Source organism: Salvia hispanica, chromosome 4 (genome assembly GCF_023119035.1).
Source record: "Salvia hispanica cultivar TCC Black 2014 chromosome 4, UniMelb_Shisp_WGS_1.0, whole genome shotgun sequence".
Classification (NCBI taxonomy): Eukaryota; Viridiplantae; Streptophyta; class Magnoliopsida; order Lamiales; family Lamiaceae; genus Salvia; species Salvia hispanica.
In genome coordinates, this window is record NC_062968.1 from 37,356,577 (window position 1) to 37,380,598 (window position 24,022).

Consider the following 24,022-nt stretch of genomic DNA (forward strand, 5'->3'; position numbering starts at 1 on the left):
TGCAGCCCCTTATTCCTTCAAGCTGCATCAAACCAAATCCTAAATCCTGTGCATCATCTGCAGATGACAGTGGTGAATCAATAGCAGTTAGCACCATCTTGTTCAATAAACATCACCCTTCTCTACGAAGATGATGGGTTAGAGTCTGGTGTCTTGTAGAGCTCCTGGTGTTTCACAAACACATACTTCTGCTACCTCACCTCGCTCCTGATTTAGTGCATGCATTTTTCATGAAATTCACGATGTTTGTTTCTCCAATTTTTTGGTTGGGAGTATCCATATAATTCAAAAGAATCGATAACATTGCGTACAAAAGTCACAAAAGCTAACAATATCAAGTAACACAACTGCAACAAAAACATATTTTGTCATCAGAACATAACCCTCTACATAGTACAAAAAAGTCATGGAACATCCCACAATAAAGTTAACTAAGAACCTGATATTATATGAAATCATATCTGGCTCAAAAATGATTCCACACGCAAATCATACAAGATACAACCCATTCATCAGAACTGTAGCATGCTTGGTAAAAGAATAAAACAAAATTATTCTGAATCCTCTTTCTTTTGCTTCTTCGGTGTAGTAGGTTTGTCCCTGTCACCCTTCGCCGCCTTAGCTTCCCGTCGCTCCCTCTTCACTCCCTTTGATTTGTCAGCAAGTGGCACACTCCCAACCTACAACAACAAGAGAAATATAAGGATTGCCAAAACATTAGTGGAAGTCTCAACAAGTAATCTCACTAGTTAGAACAATAGGCACACTAATTTGGGCCTGTCAAATGATAAAATGATATACCAACAGAAGTCGAGATATGGATTACCTGCTCACCATGCACGTATTAAAGATACAGTTCTGACAACAGCAATACATTTTCTCCCAGGAGAAAGTTTAGAAACACAAGTCTTAATGCTTAGAACTGTTGAAACAGCACTACAAGTTTGGGATTTTTAATTTTTTAAAGATTTTTTCTTCTTTTTCAATTCTCCAATATTATTATGACAAACCCTAAAATCCCATACAGCACATGAGAAATGAAAACCCCTCACTAACAATCCTAGTTATTGGGATTAACATTTGGTCACTCAGAAAGATGGTCACTTGACAGAGCTAGTTTCTTTGAAGATTAAAAAGGAAAATGAAAATGTTTTTTATACCTTCTGGTCTGGAATATAAATCTTTCCGAGTTTCCCTAGTATATCATCCTTGACAACGTTCTTCTCCTGAAAGCAATAATCAAGAGTAAGAAATGATTTATTCATATAGCATAGAGATTATGAGATAGCAAAGATAGGTTTGAGCTAGTGAAACCTTTTTCTTTGTCGAATCAGGTGCCATTTTCATTGCTTCTTTTCTGAGGCTGTCATCAGGTTGACGGTGCCTACGAACAACCATGTCCATAGAGGGGCCAACCTCAACAAGCTCCATCCTTGGAACTTTGGTGCCAGATTTTTTAAGGCGTAAAGCAAAATGAGAGAAAAATATTCTGTTTGATGACAAAGCTGTGCACACATAAACACGATCTAGTCCAGCCAGGTTCAAGTTTGTGATTACCTAGGTGAGCAAAGCACAGAAACGGTAAATATAACAGCATAGGACAATTATTAAAACTAGCAGAACTAATGATTAAGACATACTTCTCCACGAAATAGATCAAGCAAGACTTCTTTAAGGTGTTTGAGCTCATCGACACTCTCAAAAGCTTCTCCGATGAAAGCAAAAAAGGGCTTAGACCCCAATTGTGGAGCCAACTTCTTATCATACGAAAAAGACCCCATGCTTCTGAAATTCTCAATGCCAACCTCTACAAGATCATATATATGGTGGTCATAGAATCGTCCAAGTACGAGATTGTTTGGTCGCTTCTTAGTGTGAGAAGCAAACTGCAGAAGAGAAGCAACATGATTAAAACAAACAACCAGATATATGGCCCTATGGGTATGGCGAAAGTCGGTATGACCATTACAAAAGGATAGGAGACAAATGTCCACAGTCAAATTCATCCAAAACAAAAGTCACAGTAACCAACAGAAAATGAACAAAGGAAGCAAATTATAAACATAATTTACTCATACGCAAAATAATTAGTTTAACCAAAGGGGAAAGAATGACATCTGAGTATTAGAGAGAGCAGACTAGAAAGGGACTAATATTCCAACACTAAACTGTCACATTTAGATATTAGCTAGTTGCTATGGACAAGACGACCAAGTTATATCAAATAATTAAATATCATTGAACAAAACTTGAGAACATAAAATCGAATTTAATCTAATCTATATGAGGGTGAAAAAAAATATAAGAGCATACCAAAAAGAGGCTGCAATCTGTCTTTTGAGAGAAGAACTCGAGAGAAGTTTCGCCGCCACTCTCAAAAGGTCTAATTTTGTCATTCCTTCTCGAGTACTTGATGGAATTATCCTTCTTCAAATGATGAATTTCTGTTAACACTGAATTCAAAACACTGCTCGTTTTAGTTCCGTGAAGTATAAGCGTCTTCTTCCCCGTTTCCACCTGCAACGATCCAATTTGATTCAGCAAAGCAAAAGTTACAATTACATCAAACAGAGCTTCATATGAAGAGGAAATTCAAAGACTAACGAGTTTGGGGGCGCGTTTTTCAAGCTCCCTCTTGATTCTGCCATTTTTCGGGGTTTTTATTCTCATCATTGCTCTTGTAATTTGGAGAGCAATGCAACAAATTCTTCAGAGTGATTGCGTTTCGGATCCAACACTGAGATTTCAGGTCTGAGAATTGTGAGGAGGCCGCTCAAGGTTTTAGGGTTCAAGAATTAAATACTCCATTATACAATCGACAGAATTTAGATTTAAATTTTTTTAAAAAAATCTAGCGTTAATGATTGGGCCCTTTTTAAAAGAAGATGCTTCAAGCTCAAATTTCTGGCCCATATCCAGTTAATTTGGGTTTAACTTCTAATGAATATATTAGAGCATTAACAATACTGACCTATCTTCAGAGCCTATCTCAGGGCCTATCTTTATTTTTTCTTGTGACATCAGCAGGTCCATCTCAGAATCTATCTCAGAGCTCATCTTATTTTCACATCATTACTATTTTTATATATTTCACTTGTAATTATTTATGTAAATTTAAGACAACATAATATACGACAAAAAATAAATTTATTAAAAATAAAATAAAACAAAACGTAATACATTATAAAAACAAAAGAGAAGAAGATAAAGATAGAAAATATAATAAAAAACAACGGAAGCATAGGCTCAGAAGCACTTAGGTTTCGGTTCGTCCTCACACGACCCATTAACCCTATGAATTTGGGGCAATCCTTCAGTTGCAGATATATTTCTCAGTACTTGAACCCTCTCGCGTTGCCATCGTAGAAATCGTGAAATTTAGCACACTCATACACCAGACGTTTCCAATGCTTGCGTAGATCGTCGAGCTGGTCTGTCGGGGCCCCTGCGGGCTTTACTTGTTCGTATCTTTTCGTGATATGCCCCCAAAAACTGCCCTCGCAATTGTTGGCTACAATCGGGTCCTCAGAAATCTCTGTCCAACAATGAACAAGAGCAATTGACTCCTCTATGGAGTATGTGCTCATCGTCCGCCCAGCTTTAGACGCCTCCCCGACTGTCTTCTTCTTCTTCCCCTCCATGTCGGGCACCTTAATTGCTGAAGTTCATATCACCGTGGAGAATAATAATAAAATTGAAATTGAGTTTGGAAAAGGATGAATGTGAATTGATGGAGAATGGGGTATATATAATAGATTAAAAATTGAATTAAATTTAAAAAATATATAAAAAAAAAGTGGATATCGACTCCATCATTGGCCCGAGCCCCCGCAATGGAGGCCCATCATAGGCCGATGCGGAGCTGATATGCCATCTGCTGGGTGATCACTTGCAAGGGTAGGGGGCGTTGGGGGTGGAGATGGGCTCCCTCCCCACAGTGGTGACCTATCCGAGCCGATAGAGGGGCCGATCGATCGGCCCCCATTGCTGGTGCTGTTATAATAGTGGAGTACTTGATTATTTATGCATATATACACAAAAAAATACAATCAATATTATTATCGTCATCAATTAATTATTAATTAATTATTAATTAATTATTTAATTATGTATGTCCACATAAATTACCCTATAGTGTATACATTGATTTTTATATGCAATATGATAAAGAATATCAAGCACATTCCCTGTTATATAATTAATTAAATAATTATTATTCCAAAAAGGGGCAATTGGGATGTCGATCACTTCATCATTAAAAATGATTGACTACATACATTCATAATCGGCCTCACCTTATTTGGGCCCACCAAAATATTAGCACAATCTGCACTACTATTTGTTTTCTCACTGTTTCACAGTTCACAATTTTTTGTGGTATAATATTTGCAATTTGCAACAGACCTCATTGTGTCGTCTCATTTTACATACACCTTCTCATATTTGTGCCTTTATATTTAATATACCTTGTCTTCTAATTTTATCAAATATTTGCATATGAGTTGTGAATTTTCAGTTGATGGGATTGGAGAAATATAGTGATAGAGATGAAGAATGTTGTTGAAACTCACTTGGATTGAATCTATACACACCACCAACACCCATGATTTTACAGTTTCATCAAAACACCACACACATTTTAGTAGTACTACTATTTAAAAAAAAAATTGCGTTTATTACTTCCAATCCACATGTAATATAATCTATAGTTAGATTTTCAGACATTAGGTGATGGAGCTACAGTCTTGTTACCTCTGTAAAATTAAACTTTTCGCATAATTAATTTCTTCAAATCTTTATTCGCTCCATGCCAACGTTTGTTACTGCTTAAATAGATGTTGGGATTTTGTTAAAAATACTGCTATAAATTAATTCGTACTAAAAAAATATACTAGCCTACTAATTAAGTAACTACAGAACATAATTAATCCAGGACTTGAAGATGTCAGATGTGCTTAGTTGAATTTCTTGGTCTTGTAAATAACTTAGCAGCTTGAATATGTCGTGTTGAGATGGCCGAGTTGGTCTAAGGCGCCAGATTAAGGTTCTGGTCCGAAAGGGCGTGGGTTCAAATCCCACTCTCAACATAAATTTTTCTAAAATTTTCGACATTTTATTTTCAACTCAAATTTATTAAATAGTTGTATGTAAGGATTTAGGCTTGCAATGAGTTGCAACTTGCAGGTCAGCCCAATTACGTTATATTTTCGGCCCATAATATATTTTGTTCACAATGGAATATTGAATAGTCTGAAAATTACTTAAGCTCTTCCATATTTTGTTACAAGAATTATACTACTACTCTATATTTATGTAAATTGAGAGTATTTAGAGTCCGGAATTTAAACCCTTTCTTTCATTTCACACTAGAGTCCAGAATTTAAATCCTTTCTTTCATTTCACACCACATGATGAAAAGGTACAATTTGAAATTATGTTTCTAAAACGAGTGCACTTTTTACGTAAAAAATAATGATAATTTACATTACTACTCCCTTCGTACCTAAATAATATGCATTTTGAATTCAAGACGAGTTTTAATGTAAAATTGGTAAAGTGATGTACCGATGAAGTATTATATTCCACGTACTTGTAATGCATGATATAAATATAAAGAGTTGGTTAGATGGAGCTTTCAGATGTGGCATGTTTCTTTCGGTTTTGACTAATCATGTTATGCCCTATACTTTCCTTAATTGTAGATGAATTCAAAAAGTGATAAGACTATAAATTTATATGTGACCACTATCATATAAATAGTCAACTCACGTGTCCCACCGTTGGATCTAGATGACACATCTAACTCCATTTACTTTATTAACATAGTTCAAACTAACAAAGCGAGTCTAGTAGAAATAGCAAATAGAAAAACTTGGAGAGGTCAGATTTGACTAGCTATAATTGAGTTTGAATGTTTAATGATTTTTCATCAAAATAGTCCTTTAGATTCTAAGATGAGCACCGTAGATCGATACTTAAAAAATAAGAGTACTTAATTTTTTGAAGTAATGTCAAACTAAATATAGCAGACTAATCAGTAATAGCAGGTAAGAGCAAAACCTAATGGAGTATGAGTTTTTTTCATAAAAGGGAAATGATCAATAGAGAGGTCATAGGAGATTTCCCAGAGTTCGTCACCTAATAATTAATACTCTACATCTAGTATATCTGCAACTTGTGATGTACAATTTCATAACCACTTGTAACTGAATGAGCACATACAGATGGAGTTTTCAACCATAATTAATTTTGTAGTAGCTATTCATACAAGCAGTTGGGAAACTTAAAGAGTTGACATTTTGTTACCCTACTATTAATAGAGAGGAGATGAGATGAAAGTCAGAAAACATCATAATATCGAATTAAATGTTGTAGTAGTAAATTTTGTTCGACATCAAGGTTGACTTTCGACTACATATAGTATAAACAACGTCTAGCCCCTACCCCCACTAGGTCTTACAAACTATACTAAAATAATACTTCCACCGTACTACAAGAGCATGCACTCCTTCCTTTTTGAGTTAGATCTACAAAAGTATGCAATTTATAAATTTGGAAACTCTCTTATACTCCCTCCGTCCCGGCTAAAATGACACATTGCTTAGCTGGCACAGGATTTTAGGAGTTATTGGTTAAAGTGTTTAATTGGAGAGAGAATGTGAGTGTAAGTATTAAAGTAGAGAGATAAAGAAATATGGATATTTTAATAGGAGTGAGAAAAAATGGTTGAGTGTATTAATTGGAGAGAGAAAGTTACCAAAAAAGGAAATGTGTCATCTTAGTTGGGACAAACTAAAAAGGAAAACGTGTCATCTTAAGCGGGACGGAGGGAGTATTTAATAAGCCGCGACGCATTCTCTACTAACAATACTTTAATTATTTTTTCTTTTTACATCTCTCTTATTTTATCAATTATGCATTAAAACATGTGCTCAACCAAAAGTGCATACTCTTATAGGACGGAGGGAGTATTACCTTCAGTGACAAAATATATGTCACACTTTCCTTTTCAATTTATCCCATAAAAATATCATAATATTACCCACCGTTATTCTCAAAGTAGATGTTATGTTTTCCTTTTAGTATGTACTACAAAAGATGTCATTATTTTTCTAAAGAATTTTCTCATATTAATATGTTAAATTATATTTTTCTCTCCACATAACATATAAAACTATATTCCCTAAAATCCTTTGTCATCATCCAAGTATAACCTCTATTATGAGAAGTAAGGATAGTACATATTTCATCTTTACTTTGTTATTTGTCCACCAAAATACTCCATCCGTTCCATGTTAATAGAGCCGTATTGCATTTTGAGACGTTCCAACATAATATAATCATTTCTATATTGGGAGAAAAGCACTATACACTCTCTCTCATAATGTTTCATACTATCTCTTACTCCCTCCATCCCAAGATATTAAACTCATATTACTATTTTGGGATGTCCCAACATACTTGAGCCATTTCTATTTATGATAAAAATTTACTTTATTATCAACTCCATTTAGCCTACTAAATAACATCTCATAAATTCTTGTGCCCAAAAGAAAGGGGTCTAATATATTGGGACGGAAGGAGTACTTTATTCTCTTTTCGTATTTCTTACTTTATTATCTCTATATACTTAAATATCTATCTTAATATGTGCCGAAAATAAATGTCTCTATTAATATAGAACAGAGGGAGTTCTACATAGTTTCATCCTTCCATTTTTATTCGTTATCCAAAACTAGTCTCGTATTAAAAAAAAATAATAAAAATATTTTAATTTATTACTTAAATACTTTTATATTTCTTTCTCCTAGTTTATTCATATTTTTTTTCTTTTCATTTTCCACCTATACTGCCTAGTTTTGAACAAAGTTGTGGTACAATAGGAAATGTGCTCTTAATACCATCCTTTCATGAAAAATAAGTGCACATTCTAATGCATTGGTAAGTTGGAGATAATTAAAATGCGGCATATTGGAGTAATAAAATATAGGAGCAGATTTAAGGAGAAACTGGTAGAAATTATAGTTGCATTTGCAGATTTACGTTGATTCAATAAAACTATCCATTTTTAGGTGGATCTGCCAATCCTCCAACATTTAACATTTAATATAATTATATAAGTATTATCTGCTCTGTAATATGCCATCGCCATGCAATAAAAAAACAATGCATCTTTAATTGTATTCTGCCTAATACAATAATAATATGATTTTAATATCTTATCAAAGTAGTGCGCTACTGCTAAGATAAGAGCTATATATAAAACTCACCACGTCTCCATTGCTTCTCTACATACTCCATTTTTGTGTAGGAAATACACCACCAGTCCAAAACTATATATCCATGATCAGTTTGACATGGAACTACAAATTGAATCAGCGATTGAGCTTCTCCTCGTGGCCATTTTGACATCTCTGGCGTGGACCTCACGTGCCGCCGATGCGCCACCGCTTGGGCTTGGCCTCAATTTCAAAGCCTCTCCCAATCCGGACGTCTCCTATTTCCAGCCTCTGCTCAACGATTCATCCGCCACCTACTCACTGGGTTTCCTCCGAGTCAACCAGGGCGAGCTCAGCCTCTCGATCCTCCACGTGGCGTCCTCCGTCCCCCTCTGGTCGGCCGCCCCGACCCGATCGCCCAGATGGGCCAACCCGACCCACCTCCTCTTCAACGGCAGCCTCGTTCTCTCCGATCCCCACACAGGGGTATATTGGTCAACACACACCTCCGGCAACCGCGTCTGGCTCTCAAACACGTCCAATCTCGTAATCGACGACGCATCAGCGGTGCTGTGGCAGAGCTTCGACTTCCCCTCCGACACACTCGTCGAGAATCAGAATTTCACCACCGCCATGGCGCTCATCTCTTCGAATGGGCTCTACTCCATGCGATTGGGCCCCGATTACATGGGCCTATTCGCCAAATTCTCCGATTCGGATCAGATTTACTTGAAACACACCGCGCTGCAGGCCAAAGCGGATGTCGTCCCGGGTCGACCCATTTACATGGTGCTCGAATCCGACGGCTATTTGGGCATGTACCAAAACGGGTCACTACCGCCCGTCGATGTGCAGTCCTTCAACACATTTCAGCAGAATGTGTCGGGTATCCGCCGGGTCAGGATCGAACCGGATGGGAACCTCAAAGGCTACTACTGGACCGGGTCGGGTTGGGTACTGGATTACCAAGCAATATCCGAACCGTGCGACCTACCCAGCGCTTGCGGGTCATACGGTTTATGCGAACCGGGCAAGGACTGCTCCTGCCTCGACAATCGGACGATTCACGGCTCCGGCGGCTGCGTGTCGCCGCATATTAAGAAATCCGGCGACTTCTGCGGCGGGTATGAGAATAACCGGTTCGGGGTGTTGAGAAGAACCGGGGTGGAATTGCCGTATAAAGAACTCATGGGTTACAAGAGAACGGCGTCGTTTGAGGAGTGCGAGGGGTCGTGTGAAGGGAACTGCACGTGCTGGGGAGTGGTGTACAGTAACTCGTCTGGATTCTGCTACATGCTAGATTATCCCATTGAGACGCTGGTGGCGGTGAGGGATGAGGGAAAGCTGGGGTATTTTAAGGTGCGGGAGGGTGCAGGGAAGAAGAAGGTGGGGGCGTGGGTGGGGCTGCTTGTTGGGGCAGTTTTGGCATTAGCGGGAGTTGTGGGGCTGTGGTGGTATAAGTTGAGAAATAGAGGGGTGAAAGGATATGGAGAGGATGAAGGTGGGGTGGGGGTGGGGCCCTACAAAGATTTGGGGGCAGCAAGTTTTAGGTCAATTCAATTATGTGAGAGATGATGACGTAAGGGATGACGACACGACTAACATTATTTGTTTTAGTGGTTGTTTGGATAAATATCCACTTGATTTTCCATTATTCACTTTGTATAAAATCAAGATTTTGGCGCATCTCCTATTATCCATATTTGAATATTTAACACTCCGATTGTTTGTTGATGGATTTTAATTACATGGTGCTAGCGTGGAATAAACTGAATAGAGACACTATAAAACATAGTCAATATATAAAGCTCCTTTCACTCTAGCACAGTTGGTTTTTCAAATCGGGAGAAAACAGCGTCACGTTGTGGTTCAAACTCCACTAACTAAAGTTTACTTAATTTTGGAAATAAAGTAATTGGCGTATGACACAAGTTTTAATGTAGAATTGATGAAGTAAGAGAGAGGAGGGGAGTGATCAATTGCTAACTCATCCCCTAATTGCTAATTACAACTAATTTAAGATCATAAGCATAGAAATCTTGTGGTCTACAATTTGCCATGAAATACATCAAATTTAGGGTTTAGAAATTTAGGGTTTAATACAATGCCAATACAGTGTATGAAATACATCAATACAAAGATATAATAATGTCAACACATTTTCATATTTACATTTTACAAGCATAATATTGACATATTATGTCAGGCGTATTGACATAAATCTGTTCGTAAAAAATACAAAAATTCAAAAAAAAATTCAAATTATTTTCAAATTTTGGCGTCGGAACATATGCATGTAGTATATCGTTGGAATACTTATAAAATTATCTTTAATTTGATATATGTTATATAAATTTAAAGTTTTGAGATTTCTTTTAAAAGTTAGCTATAACTAACTTGACATTAATACCCCTATTGATTTTTATTGGAATTAATCATATAGCCTTATTGACGTTTTTTGTTGATCGTATTGATATTTTGTGGTTGATGATCTAGGCCTTTAATTTGAATATCTAATGGCTATTATTGAGTTGTAGTTAACAATTAATCTTTGAGTTAGCAATATAACACTCCCCAAAGAGAAAAAAAGTAAGAGAGAAGGAAAAAAGTAAGTGAAAACGGGTGTTAATTGAATTATGTGTAAAATTATTATTTGTTGAAATTTTTTTATAAATAAATATGTTTTATTTTTTGTGAACGGCCAAAAATGATAAACGTACTCAATTTTTATGGGCGGATGGATTATTCTATAATAGCAAGATTTTTGTTCTCAAATTTTGGGTACGCGTGCCTGACTTTACAGAAATGTTGGTGAAGTTTCATAAGATCTTTTTAACCACCCAACCTATAAAAAGTAAAGTACAATCAAATAATCAAAATGTCGATGTAAACTAGAAACGAAGTCAAATTATACTAAAATACTACTCCATATATATGTATTAATTTAATTCTATACTTTATAACGAATTAGGATCATGATCAATTGATTGCTGCCCAACTCTATAGCTAGGTTCTACCCTCTGTTTCATAGCAGTGGAAGCATTTTTTTTCAGTACTGGAATTAAAAAGTTGTGTTAAGTGAATTAAGTAAAAGAATAATAAAATAGGAAATGAAAAATGTAGAGAGGTGAAGAGAGAATAAAGTAAAATAAAGGGGGATATATTTTAATAAACTTATCATATACTCATAGTGTTTATAAATATTTTTCCTATATATTTTTGACGAATTTTCTAGATATAATTTGACCTTCAATATTATCACTTAATTTTGTGACATGCAAGTAAAGTTCCTTCTTCAATGTTTTATAATTAAAGAATTTGAAAATAATTTTGATGTATGAATACTCATAAAAATTAATGTCGCAGTCAATAGACAATACTTGAATATTGATATACGGTAATACCTCAAAAATATTTTAAAATTCTTTAATAATAAAAAATTAAATAAGGAACTTTTCTTGCATGTCACAAAATTAAGTGATAATATAGAAGGTAAAATTATATTAAGAAAATTCATCAAAAATATATAGTAAAAATATTTATAAAAAATATTAGTATATGATAAGATTATTAAAAATACATACCCTTCAAGATATTGAGGGTATTTTCGTCTAGAAAAACTTGGAAATAGTAAAAAAATACTTCGATTGATATTAACTCATTATTGGCGGACTTCAAATGATATTTTCAAAATTCATGGATCTAAAATGATACTTTGACAAAGTTAATGGACTAAAAAAGACGTTCTCTCTTATTAATATAAAGTGATTTTTGTCTGAAATATTTTAGAAATGCCATTGGAGCTGTTTTTGGAGGGAAATGTTATTTTATGTACGGAGTCTCTTATGTTAACTTTTTAAACTACAAATTGTAGTTTCCATTATCCAAAGCTGACTGTAATACACTAATACTCCTCCCTCCTTAATTAGGTCCTTTATATGAAAATAAAGTTCACAATTAGTTATAAATAAATAAGTTAAACTTGCAAATACATAAATTTAAATTGATATTTCATTGGAGTAAATTTAATGGAATCTTATATTACTACTCATTCTAATAAAAAACAGTAATGTTCTCTAAATTTTAATCTTTGTTGAATAATATTACTTGCGCCTTTAAGGAAAATATATATAATCTTTTTTTTTTTGAGCAAGAAAATATATATAATCTTTAGTTCACAAAGTTGTAGTTTCCATTTTCCCAAGCTGACTGTTTTAGTCCTCCCTTGTTCCTAAGCACCTATCTGAAAATAAAGTTTACAATAAGTTATAAATAAGTTAAACTTGCATATACATAACTTTGTATTAATATTTCATTGGAGTAAATTTAATGAATGAAGATTCTGTCACGTCTCGACTTTTTTTCTATATGTTTAATTGCACTCGAAAGGACCTTGTTTGTTCGAGACGAATTTCACGTTTGTTTTCTTTTGTTAAAGAAAAAATTATACTTTTATGGACGATCAAGAGAATTTTGTTTTGTGGAAATAAACGATGTTTGAAAAATTATCATTCAACCATGTCTAGTTATGAGTTGAGGATTTTCAAATTTTTCGTGTTAGTATCTTTTGTTGATCGAGCAAAAAGAATTTGAACTATAATTTAGTACTTGGAATATCACCAAGTTAATATGGGACAAATTTATACAATATATAAAGGTGGAGTTTTGGGAGGTTTTGAATAATCATTTTATGCTAAGGGATGTAAATGTAATTAATATAAAATTCAGAAATTAATTCTAATAAATATACAATCCTACTTAGTTGGTTTCCCACGTTTCTTCTTATTAGTGGAGATTAGTTTCCCATGTTTCATATATACGTGAGTGAGTGGAAAGTTAGCATGATCCCATAGAAACACCTACTTCTGGCGCCTAATTATTTCCTCCCTACTTTTGCGACATGATGCATTGGATGGTTCTGCAGTTCGCAAAATAAGAGGCAACAAGCAAAGAAAACCAATCTCCCGGCAAGTACAAGATTAAATCCAATTGATGACAACAACACTAATACAAGCAGCAGGCACAAAGGCGCTTTAATTTGATAGTATACAATTACTACTATATTTACATTTGAGTTTGGTGAAATTAACTGCTAGTATGCCTTGAATCTGTATAAATTATGTTTCTTAATTGGGATAGGATTATGTTTCCTAATTAGGATAAGATCTCTTGTGTGCATATTTATATGGGAGTAGGACACATAATAATCCTGCTAATCTGTAATCTATATCCACAATCTATAGCCATGGTCTGAATACACTCTGAATAAAATATGTTCTCCGTTTCTGCCCGTGGACGTAGCCAACGCAATGTTGGTGAACCACGTAAATTTCGTGTCTCTTTACATTTCTGTTTGTCTCGATTACACAATTGCTCTATTCTGTCACAACAAACTGGTATCATAGCCTGGTTTTCGAACTAGGGTTTCTGAATTCCGCATCTGTTAGGGTTTTTGTGTTAATCGACCAAGATGCCTGCTCTGAACATGAAGGTCGAAAAATTCACTGGGAGATCGTTTGTTCGTCTGGCATTGTAATGATGCATCTGCGAGAGAGAATTCAAGTCAAGGTGGAGATTTGTTAGTATGCCTTGAATCTATATAGATTATGTTTCATAATTGGGATAAGATTATGTTTCCTAATTATGATAGGATCTCTTGTGTGCCTATTTAATGGGAGTAGGGCATTTAATATTCATGCTAATCTGTAATCTATAGCCACAATCTGTAGCCATAGTCTGAATACACTCTGAATAAAATTTGTTCTCAGTTTCTGCCCGTGGACGTAGCCTGTTAGAGTTTGTATACTAGAAATCACGTTTCGAGTGATTGAATACTGTAAAACTCTTATTTTATTTTCCAAGGAATAAAACAGATTATTTTTTGTCATAATGTTGTTATGTTTTACATTTAATGGATGTTAATTGCATGTTTAAATGTATAAGTTAACTTAACAAGGTCCAAGTCTTTGTTTTAGTAGACCGGTTGTGGGCGGCGTCCACTTTAAGGTAACACGGTCAGTCCTAAACAAAGAAAAAGAAGAATTTCACAACCTAGATGGAATTAGACTATCCATCGAGAAAGGTTGCAATGTCAGTCCGCATATTTCTAAGCCTTACTGAAATAAGATGACATTGGTGTGGTATAACACTGAACGGATCTAACAGCAAGACTTGTCCTTAGGCTATCTACTGAAAGGCGAGGTCTTGATAAATATTTGTTTCTTAATCAATGTAGGTTAGCATTGAGCATACGGTATTGAGTATGCATTACTTTGACTTATCAAATGGTGCGGGTTTTTCGTAACCCAATAAGCCTGATATATTGGGTAGTGGTGATTAATATCTAGCGGTGTTAGGATTGCTATTATATTGAGTCGTGCGCGAGGAGAGTCTCATTTGATAATGTCCTCAAGAGGAGCGCGAAACAAGGTTTTATTATTCGTAACCTAGCTAGTTGAAGTTTGATTATTCTATGAATAATAAATAAGCGTTTCATGCTAAGTCCACTCTTGGAATTAATAAGAAGTTAATTAATTAAGTCCATAGTAGACATTAATTAATTAATGAACATTTTTATCTTAAGCGCGGGAAATGAAAGTTAAAACGGAAATCCGAATTACTTATAATTTCGGATTTGGATGGGGAGAGTTCAATATTCCTTCTGTAGTGGTTGCTCGTAATATTCCAATTAAGCTTATATTAAATTGTGGGTTCAATTTATTTAGTAAAAAGTAAATTGGATGAGCCCAAATCCAAAACCTTCCATAGATCCCTGTCTGGGCCCAAAAGGAACTTAAGGGATTAGCTCACACTGATATCGGAGTACAGTTCGGGAACCAGAGAGAAGATCTGTGGTATAGTATTCAAAGCGTCACGTGGAGAAGCTGCTAGCCATCTTCAATTCTTTGGAGAATTAATTAGGTATTATTTCTGCTCCGTAGAAAAGCATGTTTTAGGTTTCAATATTCTTAAAGTATGATTTATTCAAGTTCGAGCATGATACATGTGAGAATTACGCGAATAGATTTTGTCTAAATAATCCGCTAAATAGATCTGATTATTATGTGATTTATTTGTGCGATCAATAATTGTTAAATTATGTTAATCCGTCGCACCGCTTCCGCTGCCAGTTCCTTCAATTGGTATCAGAGCCAGTCTTTGGCTCTGATTATTTGGATTTAAATTTCGCGAATTTCATGTATGATTGTGTTATTTGATTACGAAGCATGTTATTGTGTTTTATTGTTTATTTTTATGCATGTTGGACTCAAGAACATTCGAATCAATAGAACTTGAATTATTCGATCATACGAGACGTGCGATTCGTCGGCGCTTGCGCCGAAGCGAATCGCGCAACGTACGGTCGGAATAGGGTGTCGAATCGAGTGGGAGCCGAGGGGTAGCGATCACGCGGCGACGCGCTGACGAGCATGGGCTCGTGCACGCCGCCGGTCGAGACCGCATGCCCTAGCCGGAACCTGCTGTGTCGCGGGGAGGAGACGAGGCACGGTGGCTTGTCCGAGAGTTGCCGAGACGCCGAGACTCCACCGAAAACCCTAACCCTAGACCCTAAACACTAATCACCCCAGCCCTGACGTCGCCAACCGAGAGCAGCCACGCCGTTCGCGGCGGCTGCTGGTTCGCGCGAAGACCGTCAGAGCAGTGGGAGCTCGCTGGAGCTGCGCGGCCGTGACTGCGTGGTCGACGGTGATGGAGGGTTCTTCTCGGCGGTTTTCCGCCGGGAAAGAAGGGAAGAGGAAGTGGCGCGCAGAGCGCGCGGTCCGCCGGGAAAGCTGGACGGCGAAATCGCCGTTCTGACGAGCTTCTCGCCGAAGAATTCTGGTCGTTCGTTGTGCGTGCATACCTCGCACGATGAGATAATGATAAACGAATATTTTAATGATTATTTAATTCCTAAATTAAAAAATATTATTAAAAATAATATTATTTAATGAAATAAAATATTTTAAAAAGATTTTCCTAGATTTTAGACCTAAGAATAAAATAGATTTAAGAACAAAGGTTTTCAGCCCAATGACTTTACTCCTATTCAGCTCTGCGTAAACCAAAACGTTTTGACCTCTGCTTAATGACTAATCGGACATAAATAAATCAGGTTGGGCCGAGGAGTTTTGTTGGGCCTTTCGATTTTATTTTGTGGAGTGTTGGGCCATATTGATTTCAATCTTTTGGGTCAAGTAAATTAAATGGTTGGACTAATGGTTATAACATGTCTTGGACCCAAATTAATTTCTTTTTTTTTTTTTGGGATTGCGTTTTATTAGGAGTATTAGGTTCAATCTTTTGGGTCAAGTAAATTAAATGGTTGGACTAATGGTTATAACATGTCTTGGACCCAAATTAATTTCTTTTTTTTTTTTGGGATTGCGTTTTATTAGGAGTATTAGGTTCAATCTTTTGGGTCAAGTAAATTAAATGGTTGGACTAATGGTTATAACATGTCTTGGACCCAAATTTTTTTTTTTTTTTTTTGGGATTGCGTTTTATTAGGAGTATTTCTCCAGACAGTGTTTATACGCCAAAATGTTGGAATTAATTAGTTTAATTCCTGAATTAATTTATTTAATTCTCGAACGCATTCCGAAGAAAAAAGAAAAACAAAGAAGCTGATGATACGAGTTTCCAAAGACACGAGTGGCCGGCCGGCGCCGCCAGCGAATAATCCAACTCAACAAAGCCCAAGAAAGGACCACGATTAATTAAATCTATTGATATAATTAAATTACGAGTTCTTAAATTCTAAAGAGAGAACGCAAACATAAGTGAACCGTAGGACGCATGAATTCTATATTAATTGTTTCTTGAGATTAATGTGTATGTTAGTTGTTTTTTCAAAATGATTGCCTTTCACGCTGTTTAATGATTTGATCGAGACGTTTGATTAAGAGAAAGACTAAACTGTTGAGTCAGGCTTTTCTATTCTACACTACTATTGTGGGATTTCTTTTAAAATTTTCGCAATACTTTTCAAGTGTGAATGATGTACTCCATCCGCTCCACAGTAGTGGAGGCGTTTCTTTTCGGCACGCGATTTAAGAAAAAATGTGCTAAGTGAGTTAAGTAAACGAAGAATAAAGTAGGAAATAAAAAAGGTAAAGGGATGAAGAGAATAGAGTAAGAGAATAAAGTAAGAGAAAGTAAAGTAAATGAAAAGAAATGTGTTGACTTTTTAAAAAGGAAAATGACTCAACTATTATGGAATGTACCAAAATGGCAAAATGATTCTACTACTATAGAATGGGTGGAGTACCTAATTTGCAAATATGTTGTGTCATGCCGTATTTTATTTTGATGAGCTTCCTATGTGATCGTCTAGTGGGGAGTGAATCCCTACTAAATTTACTTAGGCTAGTTTACACGAATATGGATCATGCATCTTCTTTCGAGTCGATCGGTCTAGTGATCTAGTGAAATAAAACGTCTCTACTACAAAGGGACGAGTGCAATAAACACGGAGAACACCTGTAAATATACTATATCACCAATAACTACTCAGCATTTGACTTACAAGTTGAGCATGCTTTTTTAAATTTATTAATAATTTATACGCTTCGTGAGTATGGATTCTGATGTTCAAGATTACGGCATATATCATGTTTCCCCATTAAATATTAGAGCTAGCAGGCCGATAAGTAAACGCTGTTTATAACTTTAAGCCCAATAATGCGTATATTATATCAAACCGGCGGTTACTTATTGGAAATAACTGAATAAATTTATCACTAAAAAATATAGATTTGAGATCTCGAATATATTCTAAATGGAGCCATTGAACATGGCTTGGGAGTTAGGAAATGTATTAATGCGCTAAAATATTAGAGAACTATGTCCCAATTGCTGACGCTCAATTATATTAGTAATTCTTGAAAGGTTTATTAAGAAAAATAAGAAAAAATATTTTAAAATGAAATATTTTTCCTTTTCATGATAAGTTATAGTCATACTGGTTACGATTTTATCTCCACATACTAATTCATTAAGGAATAGTAGTATTTTTTAATGCATCGCTAAGAAATCCTGCAATATCACTTCACTGATTTTTCGATGTGAAATAGTGTGGCTATTGGTGCGTATAAAGGGGGTTGCGCTGTTTGATTAGACCATCTCTAACCGTACTCCATAAATGAGTTTTGGTGTAGAAATCTTCTAATCATACACCAAACTCAAACCCATTTTTGATGTTTTTTGTGAAACAAAACCAAATATGGTGTTACTGCAAAAATTTTGTGAGACAAAAACCTAAAAATGGTGTAAATTTTAAATTTGCTGTAAATGATTGGAATAAAACTACTTTTTGGTGTGACGTATATACTCAAAAATGAGTTTGAGTTTGGTGTAAATTGTTGGAGATGGTCCTCCACACCCCGTTTTCAAGAGTGGCACTTGGTTTAAAATTTCTTCTCTTCTCTTTAGCTAGTGGTTTAATAATTAGATAAATTACTAGTACCTTTTTCGACAAAAAGTTTGCAAAAAAAATAAAAATGAAATGAATAAAAGTAGATACTCAAGTTTAGCTATTGCTTTGTGTTTATAATTAAATATACCTTATTTTATTTTATTAATTTTGATAAATAAATTATATTTATGTGATTATTTTATTCACATTTTATTATAAAATTAATGTAAATAGGTAGGACTAATTTTTTTACTATTTTTTCCAACTGTTTTTCTTTATATTTTATAATTTTGTGTCTAAGCAAAATGAATCATTTATCCCACTATGAATAATTAGAATTTTAAGTAATTTATTTACTTTATTATTCTTGAATCACTTTAGTTGAGCAATTAAATTGTTTATTTATTTTGAAAAACTATGATTATTCTGGAATCACTCTAATTTGTGGTAAAATTTTGTCATCCCAAAACATAAATGAAGTACGATCATATTATCATACAATATGTGAAATTGTTATTACAAACTACAAAGGTCGAAAAGAATTGCATAATTGTCAGTATTATAATTGTGTTTGGATGAGCTTCTTGCAGCAGATTAGTAGGTGGATCTAGCAAAATTAAAACCTCCTCGTGAGGTTAGCCCACCTTTTTCACCAACCTCTGCCTTTATGCAATCATAATCTACCCATCATTTTAATATTTAATTACATAAATGACCACGAATCACAGAATTGGGTCAGTTGTAAAGTGGCAATTTTCAATTTTACTGTTATTTATGCCAATTTGATTAGGAAAGCTAATCTTCATTATCACATTTTGTGCCAATTGTTTAAGATAGAGCATGAGAATAACTCCACACCGTCCAAAATAAGGACGCAATATCTTGTTTTTGTGAAAAAAGAGTGATCTGCATTTGATACAAATTGATTGAGAGTTTGAGATGTCCTCCTGCTTTTGTAAGTACAATTTTTTACGGAGATAATACTTCTTCTATTATAATTAGAGGAGTTTCTTTTAGGCATAATATTTATTTCTAATTTTTTATATAGATAATACTTCCTCTGTGATTCCGTCCCACCTTCAAATTAACTTTTTGGCTTTGTTTATTTGGCCATTATTATTATGTAAAGTAATTTTAAATTTTAATTATTAAATTTATGTGTTTAATTATAAAAACTAATCAAATTTCTTAATATATAAAAAATTACTCATCTCTTAATTCTTGTAGTAATTGTAGAATAATGATATATACTTAGTATTTATATTTAGCTTAATAGTAATAATTGACGAAGTTAATTTTAAAAAGTGATTATATTTATTAGATATGATAATTTTAGATGTTATATTGTATATAGTCGTGTATTTGAATCAAAAACAAAATTATAACATTTTTCCAAACAAAAGAATTATATTTACAAGAATAGTACAATCAGAATCCATGAACGGTAGGGTCAAAATAGTAAAAGACGAAAACAAAAGAGTTTTCTTGAAGGAGGGGCTGAACACAGGGCGAAAATATCGATGATTCAACCCCCAAAACCCCACCCTTGCTATAAAAACCATACTCGCCACCATTTCTACACATCTTCTACCAAAGTCTCATTTCTCTGTCTGGAACTCTCCGTCACTCTCTTTTTCTTCTCCTAATATATTGAAGCTGCAACCATGACTGCCTACCGCGGAAAGTACGCTGGTAAGATTTACGCCATCTTCGGATTCTTTTTTATCTTTTTTAAACCGTAGTTTTAGTTGTTATTTGATTTTTATTAGTGGATCTATGGGAATTACGCTAATTTGATTTGTTTTGTTGCTTGATTCATCAGATCTGATATGATGCGCTTCATTTAGCCTGTTTTCTGAGTTTAAATCTGTAAATCTGATAGTATATTGCTCTGTTTAATAGGATGTAGTGTTTAGTTGTAGTTAATCATGTGTTGTTTATGGCGTGTTTGATGCGAAGTGGATTAAACCGTATATCGATTGCATCCGAGTCTAATTGGTTAAAATATTGTCTTGATCTTTTCATTGGTGATTGATGGTTTTTAGTTGCTATACTGTGCTTTGTACCAAGTGATTTTTGACGATCCAAAGCTTTGATGATAAACCAAAGTTGTCAGATAATTTTTATTATTTGTTCTTTAGTTAAAGTTGCTTTTGATCTCATATTCGTTGCTGTGTACTTGTTCCATTCTTCATTCCTAAGTTTGTGCTGATGTAAATGGAGGCTGCTATCCTGGTTATGTTTTTTTGAGATGCTTTCCAGATGATTTTTGCTTGCTTTATAATTGTTAATTAGTTCTAACAAACAATCTGTTATGTGATTGTCTCTTCATCTGTTTGTTGGCTCGTTTTATGTTAAGCGATTCCTGAGATGAAAACATTTGGTGACACTCCTAGGCCTGATGTGTTCTCTTTGAAGTAATTCTGCTAAATTTTGCTATGCCCATTTTGGTTGCTACTAGTTCAGTTGCATGCTTATAATTTTTTTCATTGTGTATATATTTTGGATCTGATCCGGAGATCTAGGCTTGAATAGGAATATCTTATTCAGTTGTGAGTTTATGTTTGCTACTTATTACTTCATGTTATTGACTTACTATCATATATTCATATACTGCGTTGTTTAAATGTATCCTTGATATGCAGATGAACTAATTGCCAATGCTGCATACATTGGTACTCCTGGAAAGGGTATTCTTGCTGCTGATGAATCAACTGGAACAATTGGAAAGCGTTTATCGAGCATCAACGTTGAGAATGTTGAGTCAAACAGAAGGGCTCTTCGTGAACTTCTCTTCTGTGCCCCTGGTGCTCTTCAGTACCTGAGTGGTGTGATCCTTTTTGAGGAAACTCTGTACCAGAAAACTGCTGCAGGTACTGGCTTTATTGCCTAATAATCAATAATCATATTCTAATTCTAACTAGTATTTTTCTGTTACAATATAATTTTATAAATGATCTTACATTTGTTTTCTCTGTGCTTGTAGGCAAGCCTTTTGTCGATGTGTTGAATGAGGGAGGTGTTCTTCCTGGTATCAAGGTCGACAAGGGTACCGTTGAGCTTGCTGGAACCAACGGTGAAACCACTACTCAAGGTCTTGATGGCCTTGCCCAACGTTGCCAACAATACTATGCTGCTGGTGCTCGTTTTGCTAAATGGAGAGCCGTACTTAAGATTGGTCCCAACGAGCCATCGCAGCTGGCCATCAATGACAATGCCAACGGTCTGGCCCGTTATGCCATCATCTGCCAGGAGAATGGCTTGGTACCAATTGTTGAGCCAGAGATCCTTGTTGATGGATCCCACGACATCAACAAGTGCGCTGAGGTGACAGAGCGTGTTCTGGCTGCTTGCTACAAGGCCCTCAACGACCACCACGTCTTGTTGGAGGGTACCTTGTTGAAGCCCAACATGGTTACACCCGGCTCTGATGCTCCCAAGGTTGCCCCTGAGGTGGTTGCTGAGTACACTGTCCGTGCTTTGCAACGAACAATGCCTTGTGCTGTTCCTGCTGTTGTCTTTTTGTCTGGTGGACAGAGTGAGGAAGAGGCCACCCGGAACTTAAATGCCATGAACAAGCTCAAGACAAAGAAGCCATGGACCCTCTCTTTCTCGTTCGGACGTGCACTCCAGCAGAGCACCCTGAAGGCGTGGGCCGGCAAAGAGGAGAATGTTGGAAAGGCTCAGGCTGCATTGCTTACAAGGTGCAAGGCCAACTCAGAAGCCACTCTTGGAACCTACCAGGGTGACAGCAATGTGAGCCAGGATGCATCCGAGAGCCTCCACGTCAAGGACTACAAGTACTAGATTCAGTATGACTTCCCTTCGATTTTCTCGGTTGAAAGGAGAGCATAACTAGTTTGTTGACTTTATGCATTTTTATACTCATTTTCATGGTTTCTACACTCCTTTAATAAGGTTTCGAGGAGCATGGACGATTGTTGTTTGCTTCTTTTGTACTTTTATCAGCTGCTGCTTCTTTTGTATTTTTATCAGCTGCTTCTTTGCGTTTAAACTGTTTTGCCAATGTTTGGCAAAGCTTAATTTGCTCATTATTGCGGTTAATAGAGGAATTTGTGGAGTGTTTTTGAAATACTTTGATGCCAAACCAGTGTCGTTATGATTTGATTCCGAATTTATTGTTTTGGTTTTGATTCCTAAAATATCGGGTAGAAATGGGCAATATGCATGTGGCCCATTTGATGTTCTACTGTAGGCCCATTACAATGTTGATTCAACATTTTAGTTAGCCCAACACTGCAGTCTTGGTCCAGCCATACCCTAACCTTTGCCAGCTGAGCTCTAACTTCTTGGTGCATTTTATATCTAATATTGGTGGACAATTCACACGCATTCTGCCCATTCAAAAGTAAAAAAGAAAAGTTGACATGTTTGCGATAATTCCTATAACTCTGTTCTGGTCATGTATCTTGTTTCCCCCCTTTTTAAAATGTCAATCTGGATGTGCCAAAATAATACTACTACCATCTAGATTCTAGGCCGAGGATTCCACTCTAATGCACCAATTAGTACTTTCTCCGTGCCACCACCGAAGATAACTCACTTTCCTTTTTAGTTTGTTACATCCAAGATGATCCATTATTAAAATAGAAACCTCTTTATCTCTATTTTATTCCTCTCTTATTTTATTCACTCCACCTAAAACACAAAATAAAATTGCATAAAATCTCGTGGCGGCCAAGGATTCCTTGGGACGGAGGCAGTACAATTGTTCAAAATCCATACATAACATAATAGAAGGAAACTTTGGGTCTTGAAGCTTATGTTTGTTGTGCCCATATCATTTTATAGAGTACTACCTTGAAAGCTTATAAAGACTAGAATTCTATTTTTTGTCTCTATCTATCAGCTTATATATATACACTACTAAAAGTTGCGACCCATCCATGTCCTGTGCATTCCAGTATGGGCTCCCAATCGACAATTATGCACGGCCTTATTTGTTTCATATAATTAACTATGACTATGCCAAAGATGTTTCATGTGAATTGATTCAGAAAACATATGCAGTAACTAATTGTTATGGTGTAGATTGAATAAAATCGGAATGGCTTAGGTCACACGAAAGCAAAACCGGCTTTAAAATCATATGTCATGGTCCAATCTATTCCACAGTCGTTTCGTGCAGATTCGTTTCCCTAAACATGTACAAGAGGAGAGGCTGGATTGCAACCACTCCATGCAAATGTTACTAAATCAAAATAAAAAAAAATAAACCAAGACTGCTAAATTGGGAATTTGAGAAGAGTGAGTTCTAGGAATGGCAAGACAGTTTTTCAGATATGTCAGTAGCTAGTCAAATCAAATTGGAATCACACTAAAAAATAAAAAATAATGTTATATAGTTGTAATAATGATGGGAGAT

At 35.5% G+C, this 24,022-nt stretch overlaps 3 protein-coding genes and 1 non-coding gene across 4 annotated transcripts; 3 read left to right on the plus strand and 1 right to left on the minus strand.

Moving 5' to 3' along the window:
• Nucleotides 1-348: 348 nt before the first annotated feature.
• Nucleotides 349-2,787, minus strand: LOC125219912 (ribosome production factor 2 homolog). Its single transcript, XM_048122002.1, has 6 exons — nucleotides 2,605-2,787; nucleotides 2,314-2,517; nucleotides 1,641-1,886; nucleotides 1,315-1,557; nucleotides 1,161-1,226; nucleotides 349-680 (listed from the first exon to the last, which is right to left on the minus strand). The coding sequence occupies exons 1-6, from the start codon at nucleotides 2,671-2,673 to the stop codon at nucleotides 552-554; spliced, it is 957 nt and encodes a 318-aa protein (XP_047977959.1). The 5' UTR covers nucleotides 2,674-2,787; the 3' UTR covers nucleotides 349-551.
• A 2,219-nt stretch (nucleotides 2,788-5,006) lies between these two features.
• TRNAL-AAG lies at nucleotides 5,007-5,087 on the plus strand. Its single transcript has one exon. It is a non-coding gene; the product is annotated as a tRNA-Leu (tRNA).
• A 3,041-nt stretch (nucleotides 5,088-8,128) lies between these two features.
• LOC125223520 (PAN domain-containing protein At5g03700) lies at nucleotides 8,129-9,905 on the plus strand. Its single transcript, XM_048126698.1, has one exon. The coding sequence runs from the start codon at nucleotides 8,358-8,360 to the stop codon at nucleotides 9,792-9,794; it is 1,437 nt and encodes a 478-aa protein (XP_047982655.1). The 5' UTR covers nucleotides 8,129-8,357; the 3' UTR covers nucleotides 9,795-9,905.
• Nucleotides 9,906-20,170: 10,265 nt separating this feature from the next.
• LOC125221716 (fructose-bisphosphate aldolase 6, cytosolic-like) lies at nucleotides 20,171-22,729 on the plus strand. The gene is made up of 3 exons (XM_048123929.1): nucleotides 20,171-20,328; nucleotides 21,282-21,509; nucleotides 21,623-22,729. The coding sequence occupies exons 1-3, from the start codon at nucleotides 20,301-20,303 to the stop codon at nucleotides 22,441-22,443; spliced, it is 1,077 nt and encodes a 358-aa protein (XP_047979886.1). The 5' UTR covers nucleotides 20,171-20,300; the 3' UTR covers nucleotides 22,444-22,729.
• The last annotated feature ends 1,293 nt before the right edge of the window (nucleotides 22,730-24,022 follow it).

Coding starts and splice junctions, on each gene's coding strand:
- LOC125219912 (XM_048122002.1), bottom strand. CDS start 2,673: ATGATGAGAATAAAAACCCCGAAAAATGGCAGAATCAAGAGGGAGCTT. Junction 1,558..1,640: donor TTGATCTATTTCGTGGAGAA/GTATGTCTTAAT, acceptor TTGCTCACCTAG/GTAATCACAAACTTGAACCT. Junction 681..1,160: donor TTTATATTCCAGACCAGAAG/GTATAAAAAACA, acceptor TTGTTGTTGTAG/GTTGGGAGTGTGCCACTTGC.
- LOC125223520 (XM_048126698.1), top strand. CDS start 8,358: ATGGAACTACAAATTGAATCAGCGATTGAGCTTCTCCTCGTGGCCATT.
- LOC125221716 (XM_048123929.1), top strand. CDS start 20,301: ATGACTGCCTACCGCGGAAAGTACGCTG. Junction 20,329..21,281: donor CTACCGCGGAAAGTACGCTG/GTAAGATTTACG, acceptor CTTGATATGCAG/ATGAACTAATTGCCAATGCT. Junction 21,510..21,622: donor GTACCAGAAAACTGCTGCAG/GTACTGGCTTTA, acceptor CTGTGCTTGTAG/GCAAGCCTTTTGTCGATGTG.